Source organism: Lissotriton helveticus, chromosome 8 (assembly GCF_964261635.1).
Source record: "Lissotriton helveticus chromosome 8, aLisHel1.1, whole genome shotgun sequence".
Lineage (NCBI taxonomy): Eukaryota > Metazoa > Chordata > Amphibia > Caudata > Salamandridae > Lissotriton > Lissotriton helveticus.
In genome coordinates, this window is record NC_136069.1 from 1,527,919,532 (window position 1) to 1,527,931,667 (window position 12,136).

Sequence of the window (12,136 nt, forward strand, 5' to 3'; positions counted from 1 at the left end):
AGAGGGGACAGAGTCTGGGTCACTTCAGGTGACCAGGAGCTCGGTAGTCGAATGCCCACCAATGTCGGGTGCTTTAGGTGCGAAGAAGGGATGCTTGAATTGGCAGCCACGAGAACCAGGAGATGTCGAGGAAAACTAGGGTCCGGAGGTGAGCAGTCCCATGAAGGATGCCGAGTGCTGAGGGGTCGATGTCTGGCTGGAACACCAACAAGCCTTGGTAACAGCAACCCATGCAGGAAGGACAAGCAGGTTAGTGTGGATCAGCAAGTTCCAGGGGATGCTCCAAGCAATGGAGAGTCAGGGAACGTCTGGAGCAACCAGGGAAGGCCAAGAATTATCAGGATGACCCTCGCCAGAACCCACAGGCCAACCGACCAGGAGTCGCAAGGGGACCTCGAGCAAGATTGCAAAGCACCAGCCCAAAGAGCACTCAGTGTGAGGAGGCCGGAGATCTTTGGTGCAAATACTACTCAGGGTCAGGACTACACGGAGTCCAATGCACAAGCACAGGAATTGCCAACAAGCATATGCAACTGCAAACGGACGCGGTGCACAGGGGCTCGGGTTATGCGATCCCCATGAGGGATACTGGTCTCAGACTTGCTGGGAGGGCAGATCGACCATAGGGACCTTCAGAAACCCACATCTTGTGTTACTGAAATTTTCAGAGTCCTCAGGAGCTTGAGAGAAGCAAAGTGGCCAGATGCGCTTAGGTGCCTGCTTCTGCAGGGGAGTGACTCCTTCACTCCAAGGGAGATTCTTCGGTTGTCCAGCAGTGAGCCGACAGTAAACGTACGTGGAATCTTCTTAGAAGAATCTTGTCCAGGTAACCAGAAGGCTGCAAACCATCCAAAACTCAGAAGCAAGACTGACACTCAACCTCCCACATAGATCCCACACCATACCTCAGGAAGAGGCTGAATGCTTGGCTCTTTGAGTAAACCCCTGGTCTAAGCAGACTAGGCTTCAGCACGGGCATAGCGCCAGGACACCCTCACGTTTGATAGGGCGCTCTACACATAGCCAAGTAGCTGTTACATTATGTTATGGGTAACACATAATGGGATACAGACTATTCTTCCAGTGTGGCTTTGAAGATCTGACTTACTACTCAAATTCTCCTGAGACGTATGAACCCGAGAATATGGTTGATCATTTTTCTTACAAATATCTAGAAATTGAATCCTCAGTTTTTAATATTCCAATTGAACCTAGTACACAAGTGCATTTTATGCTTTCATCATATCGTGGTACTGGCTACTATACATTATTTGCCAAAGTAATCCACACAAAACAATCTCTTTCAATAATTTTATTGCATAAAACAGGCATTGACAAAGCATTTAAAAAAATGTCATACCATAAATCATAGTGGCTGCAAAGTTCTGGTTTGAGATAAAACGATGCTGTATTCTCAGATTATTTCCCTCAGGAAAAACAAAGTAAGAAATGCTCAACTAGTTGTAAAAGTGGATAACATAATTAATAAACCTTTAAACAATTCAAACCCAACTAAACAAAATACATAAAAAAAATATTTATATTGCATTTCATGAACAATAAAAAAGATCATGCAAATTGATATTTAAAATTAATCAGTAAGGGATTTATGCCTTCTAAATTAAGAAAGAATTAGTGTCACATATTTGGCATTTTGGTCCGTGGATAACATGTGGGAGGCACCATTTCCTGCACTAACACACTTATTTATTATGGCTTGCTTAAGTTTAATAAATATCCAAAGACAGACTTTTGCAATAAACCATATTTGATTGTAGTGGTCACAGTTTATAACCTGGGAGATTGCAGGAGGAAGGGGTGTATTTTTAACAGTTTAAAAATTAGTTTGCAACTATATTAACAAAGATATCATATGGCACTTTTTTCAGTGTATACGTAACACTTTGCAGATTTCATAGCATCCAACTCTTTATTTTCTCCACTTCTGCAAGTAAGAAGTGATACTGTGAAAGTTAAGCTGCACTGCTCATAGAACCACTGCATATTTTCCTCTGAAAATGCGGACCACTTACGAAGGTTTGTTCTCTACAAAATAGTGGTATTTTTTTTGCAACTCTTTGCAACCTTTACAAACTTCATAAAGGTTGTTAATTATATATATTTTTAAAATAAATAGCTGGAGAAACCATCCACAAAAAGTTGTTTGGGGAGAAAAACATCACAAAACTCACTACTTTCGGTGGATAAATTACCTTCCTAACAATTATTTTTAGAAAATTCTTTTTGAAAAACATTTTGTTACAATAGGACACTGCTAAAGCTGTCCAAGTTCGATAATGTTAGGACTCTCTTCAAAACTTCACTAAATGCGTAAAACGTCAAGTTTGCCAACTTGTCCTGAGTTCAAGGCTGTAATTTAAAACGTTGTCCACCCCTACTGGGGACCAGATATTTTTTGCACATATTCACCTTCCTCAATACTAGATCGTAATAACGTTGTCCGAACCTGAGCAAAGTAGGCGATAATCACAATATGGAACGCAACACTGAACACGGAGGGTGAAATTGTTCAGCACAATATGTGCTATGTTTTCAAAACCCCTCTTCCACCTCCACTCCAGCACATGCCTTTGGGAAAGGCAATTGTGATTTGTGTCTTTCTTCAAGATTATATTTAATATAATATTATTTTCAATGTCAACATTTTATGCAGGACAGTTTAGACTTATTTCTCTATCAAAAATGCTTATTATGTAAATGTAAATGTAAATGTATCCGCAATAAGTGATTAAATGCATGGTTTACTCAAGTGTATGTACATATAAAAATGTATGTGTACAATTACACCAATTGGAAGCCATACTCTTGAAATATATCCAAAATCAAGTGGCCTATGAAAGCTGAATCGAGATAAACACAATTTACTTTAAAATGTATAAAGTCAAGTTTATGCATGGCAGGTTTAAGTAATTGTTTTGCAAACAATATTTGCACCCATATATAAAGCATCTGACTAAAATATTGTGTAAACATTTACATGGCATGTATTTTCCAACGGAAGCGTTGAGCATATTGTGGAATTTAAAGAGGTGCTAAGGGTGTTTCTGGTGTTAGATTGTAAGAGAACATCAGGCTCATAGAGGCATGAGGTAATGAAAGAGCAGCACATAAGAAAACCTGTGTCACTGTTGGTTATAATAAGCTATCAATGCAAGACGTATAAAAAATGAAGATTTAATGAACATTCACTTGCTGTTATTTACTGTTAATAATTAACTTTTTGCTTGGCTCCAAATCAAAAACTCTTTTTATCTTGCTTCTTTTTAACTGTGTGTGTAAGCATGCATACTCCTGGCTTCCATTTCTTGACAAGTCTTTAACCCATGAACTAGGAAGTGACATTTGAGGATGTCATCAGAAAAGTGGTCTGTTGATCCATTAGAGCAACAGAGGTGCAAAGTAGTAGACAATGCCACACTTTCTCAAACCTTTCTTGTTAATAATACATCAAAACACTTCGCTTCCTTCCCCCTGCTGATGCCAATTTCTCTTTCAAGGGTTGAAGGCAGTTTATGCACCAGGGGTGATGAAAAACAATACATACTTTTCATTTAAAGCATATTGCCTTTTAAAGTTGCTCAAAGTAAGAGCTTTTAAGGCTATGTTAAGACAAACATAAATATTTTCATGTTGAGGTATTTCTATTGTATGTTGAGGCATCGTTTATTGATGTTACTTTTGATTAAATAAACATCTCTTAAACAATAGATTACCACTCAAAAGTCAATCTCTCAATTTTGAAGTATTGGGAGCACCTAACACATATGGTGAATATATTTCATTACATTTGTATATGCATTTGCACATTCTACTACCCGATAGATGCTGATAGTTTAAGCTTAAAAACACTTGTTATTTGGAATTCCAGATCACCCACTGATTCCAGAGAAAGGTTTCCTCAAAATATACTTGAGTTTTAACTTTTCTTACAATTTAATAATTTGTGTGTTATATTTTTCTTTAAAATGTTAATGATACAATTTAGAAGAGCCATGGAGAGTGGGAATGAGACTCCTATTTCTATTGAAAACAGCAACTAGATAACTGCCTCTTCTCAGTTAAGGAGATGGCAAGAAGGGAAAACCATAACAGCCTTAAATTAACCTCAAGATTTACAACTAAATTCCCCATAACCATGTCAGATTATATTGCAAGCATCTAGGTTTCCATATGACCCCAGCTTGTGACAATCCCTACCCTCACTGATAAGCTGGGGCATGTCCTGTGGATAACGAAACAATGAGTGTTGTCTAAGATGACAGCATTGTTTTAGAAATTAAATGATGCTCCAAGATTGAACAGCGATATTTTGAGAAGTTTTATATGAGCCTTTGCTTTACATTCAAGATCAGTGGCTGCTATTGTATGGCATGAGTAATATAGAAAACTAAAAAACTGATAGAAAGAGGTAAACATATAAACCATTGTATGACAACAAAGCCATACTATTATAGACAATTAAGAAGTATTAAACTAGAAACAACACACATAAAAGGTTTCCCTTAGTTTAGTGCTGCAGAGATATGTTTGTATGGGGTGACCCCAAGGTGAGTCAGACATTGAGTTATTCATAGGTTTTGCTGTACCAGCCTGATGGATTCTCGTATTTGGGGTTACAATTCTTTTCTGCAAAGTTCTAAGCCTACTTTTTCCATACTGCAATACTTGTAATTTGGAGTTCCATGCAAGAACAGCATGGTAGCCTTGAAAATGTTGAAGAAACCACATGTCTTTGTTCTGTTATTACTGATTCACAAATGAAGTTAGCCTCACCCTCATTTTATCATGTACACAAAGGAAAATAAACAAAGCATTGGCACGATTAAAAACTAACACAACTTACACATTCCAGCTCAACATCTATAATGGTTGCCATGTTCTTGTTCATTCACTATTCATATTCTGGTTTAAACATATAAGTATTATAAGTTACTAAACTACATATCACATTAAACGATACAGCTATTTAAGACATTCATCCATTGACTTATAATTCTTCATTACATACACATTTGTATAGAGAGGCAGATTCTTTTAAAAAATCTCTGCCATTTAAGATAAAAACTGTTCTTGAAGTAGCTAAAATGACATGATCCTGTAAACAAATGACAAACATTAGATCCTTTTCTGGCTGCCAAAGAAAGACAAGTTGTTGTGTGAATCTGCACACTGATAGCAACTGTATAAGTTATTGGATAAAAGGATGCCGTGCTTGAATAAAATATTGATTTTGGTTTTCTGAAGGCACCTCTTAGCATTGAAAGCCAGCGATAAGCTTGTATTTCATGGGACACATGCATAGTTCATATACTGACATCATGTATGGCACCAGATGAATCTTCTTGGACTACTAAAATTAGATATTGGTGAGGATGTTACTGGTGGTCAGCTTCAAAACAACATGCCCTGGGAAGGTGTTGGTCTTTTTGCTGCTCTTGTCTTGAAGTTGGAGAGAATGTTGTGGCTGAAGGTCATTGGGGTCACCAGGAAGCAAAACTTGGCCCATGAACTCATCTTTGATTACATTTTGATTCCAAATCTGGAGACAAAAGATCAAGAAAACATTGTTACAATTCACAGGTCAAAAAAACACAACTTCAGGGTAACATGTTTTGTTCATCACAAGATATGTTCTGAAATATACATATAAAATGCATGTGCAGAGCAACCTCCATTTTACACAAGTGTTAGCGACATCCTCCTATTACCTCAGACAACATCGCCCTTATTTCAAAAATACACCAGGAACCCACATATTTCTTTCCTCTATTTTTCTAAACAGATACCCGAGCCCTACTAACTTCTGTGTCTTTGGATAATGATCTGCTGTGTTCCCGGAAGGCCTGTATTCTAAAGCCATGGAAATCATCCATTTTGAAGACACATAAAACATGCTCATTAACATCAGGTGGAGCCATCCCTTGTGAGTCTTTAAATCTTTTTCTAAGGCTGGCCTGGTTTTGCAGTTTGGCGTTCAGATTGCGCTATAGTGTGGGACGAACAACTTTTATGTTTTTTTTCCCCTCATGATTCTTCTGACTGTGATTCATCCGTGCAATCCGCTAATAGCTGCCTGATCGAAGGGCCATCAGGAGATACTGTGTGGGACACTTTTTGCAGATATTCTGAGTAAAAAGAAAACAGCCAATATTTGATTTTTAGGGATGATATTGTTAGCAGTGATGGGGCACTTTGGATCACAGTTAATAATTATCATTTTGTACGGGGGCGTGGCTAGCGCCCGCGGGAGATGGCGGTGTCCCTGTAGCTCACCCGGGAAGCGGCGGTGAAGAGGGACATGAAGCGGCTCCCTTCGTTATCCTGAGGCGTAAATTTCATCAAGCTGGCTTTCGGACTGTCTGCTGCTTTGAAGGGACCCCTTGGCTGGAGCTTTGGAGGTCGCACAGATCCGTTTTCACCATCGAGCACTCAAGACGCCTGGTGAGCTTGCGGCCATATTCCGGTCCTCGCTGACGGAGCTTTGCTCCTAGCAATACTCCGGTTATTCTCTATTCTCGTAAGGGGGTTTCTTTTGCCACTCCCTCCCTCTGCTCATTTGCTGTATTGCCTTCGATGTATGGAATTTTAACTACGAAATGCAGCCTTCCTTCTGCCGCTTCGTTTGTTTGTTGTGCCTCTGAGGAGGCGCGGCCGCCATTTTGAGAGCCCCGCTGACGGAGCGTTGCTCCTAGCGGTAACTCGGTGTGTCTTTGTGAAAATAAACACATGCCAGCTTTTTGCCAGTTTCTAATGCTGCTTTCCACTGGAATGGTCCCTCCAGTCATTTGCTGCCTCAAGTTTATTTTTCTTCGTTGTGTGCTGTTTCACAGATGAGGTCATTCCTTCTCTCATCATTATCACAGCCTGTTTCACAATATAATTCTGAACTGAATAACTGTTGCTGCTTCATTAATGGCCTTCCAGTTTCATGGATATAATGCAGTTTCCGGATATATCTACACTACAGTTTAACATTCCTGTTTCAACTTTGAAAGCCAGTTGTGCCTAAATCTCGTGGTTAATGCTCTACTTTCATTTCTTCATTTGACCTTGTGGAGCCCCTGTTCTTACAGTTACTCAAGCAATTTGCTTTGATATTCCTCTACTCTTCATTGACTTTTAATACATAGACTCTCGTATATTGTTCCTCATGGTCTTTTCTTTTTTTTATTATTAGCCATATTGAGGTCATTTGTGCAATGCTCTCTTCCACATTTATATGCAATTATATCCTAATACCCTTTTCTATATTGTAATGATTAGTTTCTCTACTACATGTTCGTAACTTCTCATATTATTGCATTTTACTGGTCTTTGATATGTTAATACCTTGTATATAGTGACATTCTAAATTTATTATCTTTGCATTTGGGTTATTTGCATTTTTTCTCTTTAATTTACTGTTATATAATTGTTTTCCTCTCACTTCTTTGTTTTATCTTAACTATATGCACATTTATATTGTACTGTAAAGTGTTTACTCCATTTTTGGTTCAATTCTTCTCCTCATGAGTAGGTCATCAAAGGACTTGCATAAGCCTTCAATTTCTTCACGAAAGTTCCTCATTCAGACGAGCTCCAGATTTCAGTGCCTTGAAATGGGGGATTCGCAGGAGTCATCATCTAAGCATACGTCACCATCATCAAATTCGTCCATTTCCTCAGCCACTAAGGGCTCAATGAAAAGGCTAATAAAGGATCCTCCTTCCCCCCAAAGCAGCCTAACTCAGCTACCATGGACATCCTATTGGAAGAAATTAGAGCACTACGTCCCTTCATCGACGAGTCTAGAGCCACACTTCAAACGATTACTGATAAATTGTTAGCTGTTGATGGTCGGGTTACCCAATTGGAACGTGATGTTACTACCTCGTCGGTCTCTAAGGTTGATCCATTATGTGCGCAGGTTTTAGCTATGCATAAACAACTCGAAAATTTGGAAAATCGCAACAGAAGGAACAACCTATGAATTTATGGTCTCCCGGAGGGGACAGAGGGGTCAGATCCCCTGGGGTTTTTCAAGACCTTCTTGCCAAAAGTCCTTTCACTGCCCGATAGTACCAACATCAACATACTGAGGGCGCATCGCTTAGGTCCTCCTTCGAATGCAATTTCTACTCCAGCTGTCAGGAAACCAAGGGGAGTTATCATATACTTCCTTGAATATACTGATTTACTCAAGATTATCTCAGCTGCAAGAGCTATGAAACGAATTACATGGTCAGGTAATCCCCTCTTTTTCTCCCAAGACTATGCTAAAGCAACAGCTGACAGACGCAAGGAATTCTGATCATTAAGGCCTCAACTGCGCTCACTTGGAGCACGTTATGGTTTGTTTCATCCTTGTCTTTTTAGGGTGACTCTAAATAACAAAACCACTACCTACGAAGAACCGCTAAAACTGAAAAGTTTTTTATACTCTCACAGTTCTCATGAGATGGATGTTGCTTCTGTATCTCAATTTACTTGATGTTTATCGTGGTTAACTTCTGGTGATGTTCGCACATTTTTCTCACCGTGATGGTTAGTTCTTAGAATTGTTCTGTTTTGTATTACTTCTTTTAATTACTCAGTTGTTAATGCTTTTCATATTTTTTGTCTCCTTTTTATAGATCATTGCCCTATGTGTTTTTCCTTTCCTCATTTCATTCCCGGAGTCTGCTGAACCGTCTCTTCTTCCCGCCTTCCCCTACGAGTTACGTACCCGTCATTATCCTATGTGGCCTCCATCCTTCCCACCCGTTCATGTCCTGGATGTTTTGTAAGTCATTTCTCTCTCTTCTTATCTTTCTTCCTTATTTTTTTCCTCTCTTGTTTCTCTCTTCTTCTCGTCCCCTGCATTATACCCTTTATTCAACCTTTTTCTCTCCTCTCATTTTCTCCTGGACGCTCTCCTACTCTCTCTATTTTTCTCTTTTTTCTCTCATACTTCTAGCTTCTTCTTCATTTGTTCTCTTGTTCTCTTTGATTGTTTACAAATACAGTTCTTTTCTCTTAGATTACTATATTGAAAGTTCTTTTTTACATATCTTTACTTCTATATACATACAAAAATGTTGTATTTTGTACTGTTCTTCTTTCCACATTTTAAAACTTTTTTGCCATTTATTCTTAAGATTTAGTACTAATTGCTTAATTATCATTCTTGATTTTCTCTTATTATTGAATTGTCTTTACCAGCTTATTATGTATTTTTTTGCCTTATTGAATGCCTTTAAAGATTGTTTCATGGAACGTTAGAGGTTTGCATTCCCCCATAAAGAGGCAGAGAGTCCTGACACACCTAGTCAAGCTTAAAGCCGACATTGCTTGTTTACAAGAATCACACCTCTCACCTGAGGAATCTATTAAACTTAAAAGAAACTGGGTTGGGGAGGTCTTCTTTTCCCCAGGTGATGGTAAGCGTAATGGGGTTCTCATTCTATTTCATAAATCCCTTTCCGTCAAATTTGTTGCTGACTCAGCGGATCAATCTGGTAGATGGGTTTTAGTTACATTTGTTGTGGATAATATTCCAGTTTCCCTCCTAAATATATACGCCCCCAACTACGGGAGATGCATCTTTTTGGTCTTCTCTTTCTCCTCACATTACCCAACATTATGAGGATAATTTCATTTTGGCAGGAGATTGCAACGAGGTCTTTGATCCTTTTCTAGATAGGAATTCTATCAACACTTACACTCCCCTACTCTGAGAGACTATTCTTTTTTCTCTCCACCTCACCAGACGCAATCTCGACTGGATTACTTTTTTATCTCACATCATCTTTCTCAATCTCTCTTTGCTTCCGACATTGGTTCCATTCTGATATCGGATCATGCACCAGTCTCCATTCACCTTGACATTTTACAGAAGTCTCCCCTTAATAAAAAATGGAGATTCAACAATTCCCTTCTTCTTGATTCTGATCTTGTTTCACTCTTTACTGCCTTTTTTCACGATTTCTTCCTGTGTAATGAATCTTCTGAGGTGTCCTTTCCTGTTGTGTGGGATGCCTTTAAGGCTTCTGCTAGAGATTTCATTATTGGATATGTATCCCGTAAATGTAAGAATGCTGAGCAAATTACCTCTGACCTCTTTTCTAAGATCAAGAAATTAGAACATTCATACTTTGCTTCTAAATCTCCTGAATGCCTAAATGAGCTCATAGCCAATAAATTGCAATGTAATAAGGATACCACAAATAACGCTTCCAATTATTTGTTGCGTTCTAGTGCTAAATTCTATGGTGGTCAAAATAAGGCCGGCAAATTATTGGCTAATTATTTGAAAATTAAACAAAATAAGACTAATATAGATAATGTCTATGGTCGAGCGTGTAACAAGGAATCTGTTCTGAAACAAAGATGAAGATATCTTAACGGAATTTCTTCAGTTTTACAAATCATTATACTCTTCAGAAACAACCTGTACATCACAGGATATTTCTCAATTCCTCTCCGTTATCGATTCCCCTTTCACTACCCCTCCTGATCTCTCTTCATTAGAATCACATATAACTCAGAAAGAACTTCTAGGTGCTTTGAAGGCTCTCAAACAAGATAAGGCCCCGGGTCCAGATGGATTCACAGTAGAATTTTTTCTTCATTTTTCGGCATTACTTATCCCAAAGTTAAGTTCTCTTATTTCCTCTGTTCTTGACTCTGGCTCTTCCTCAGGCTCATTTTCTGATGCCCTTATTTGCATTCTTCCCAAACCAGGTAAAGACCCGCAGCATTGTAAAAATTATAGACCCATCTCTCTGGTAAATATTGATTACAAAATGTTTTCCAAATCCTTGGCTCTTCGTTTAGAATCCCTTTTGCCGGATTTATTAGGGAAGGAGCAATCTGGTTTCATTAAGGGTAGACTGCTTTCAGATAATACTAGATTGTTCTTTGACATTCTTTCCAAGACCTCGCACTCTTCTCATTCTATTGCTGCCATCGCCTTGGACGCGGAAAAGGCTTTTGATAGAGTCGAGTGGTCGTATATTTTTCAGATGCTGAAGTGGTTCGGTTTTGGCCCACGAATTTCAACCCTCATTTCTCTCTTATACTCGCACCCCAGAGCTGCTATAGCAGCGAATGGTGGCATTTCTTCTTATTTCCCTCTTGCTAGAGGGGTACGCGAAGGTTGTCCTCTTTCGCCTTTCCTATTTAATCTTGCCCTAGAACCCTTCCTTATGCGAATTCGCCAAAAGGCTGCCATAAAAGGTTTTACGTTCCAACAATCCACAATTAAAATGGCGGCTTATGCGGATGACGTTCTATTATTCTTGTCTGAACCCACGACTTCGTTACCTGCTTTTTTAAATGAAGTTAATTTATTTGCCTCTGTTTCAGGATACAAATTAAACAAAGATAAGTGTGAAATTTTACCTCTCACCAAATTTACTTATAAAGCGGATTTCATTTCTTCGGGTTTTACGTGGAACCCTAATTGTATCAAATATTTGGGTCTTCATTTTACTCCCACTCTTTCAGGTACAGTCTCACGTTGTATGGAAGATTGCCTTAAAAAATGGACGGATCTTACCACCAAATGGCACCCTTTATATCTTTCTTGGTCGGGTAGATTGGATACGATCAAGATGATGCTTTCCCCCTTGATTTTATTCATAATTTCCAACATCTCATTCTCTATCCCTTTATTTCATTTCAAGAAAATTAACACCATCTTATCTTCATTCCTATGGGGTCGCAAAAAGGCTCGCATGTCTTTATCTAAGTTAACACGCCCGAAAACTGAGGGTGGGGTGAATTTTCCAAATTTTTCTTTGTATCATAAATCTTTTTTATTAAACCAAGCTTCTAGATGGCTTGAGGGTTCTCCTACTTTTCCCCCCCTGTGGACTTCACTAGAATTGGCGTATATTTTTCCCTTTTCTTTTCAGGAATACCTCTCTTTTTCTCGTCCACCACAGTCTATTTCCACTCCGATTCTCAAATATACCTCCAAAATGTTACCGTCTCCTTTAATTTCCTCTTGCTATGATCAAACTATCTGGCACAACTCATCGATCTTAATAAAAAATAAACCTTTCTTCTGGAAGTCATGGAGAAATCGTGGTCTTATATGGGTACATCAATTATTTCATCAATCACATATTCTCCCATTTTCCGCTGTTGCAGC

The 12,136-nt window shown here is 38.7% G+C and overlaps 1 protein-coding gene across 1 annotated transcript in view; it reads right to left on the bottom strand.

The window, feature by feature from the left end:
- Positions 1 to 1,297: 1,297 nt before the first annotated feature.
- Positions 1,298 to 12,136, bottom strand: part of CAPN5 (calpain 5) — a 581,017-nt gene continuing 570,178 nt past the window's right edge. The window contains exon 13 of the mRNA XM_078658512.1: positions 1,298 to 5,560. Within this exon, the coding sequence (XP_078514638.1) occupies positions 5,378 to 5,560 (183 nt within the window). The 3' untranslated portion in view covers positions 1,298 to 5,377. The remainder of the gene's footprint in view (positions 5,561 to 12,136) is intronic.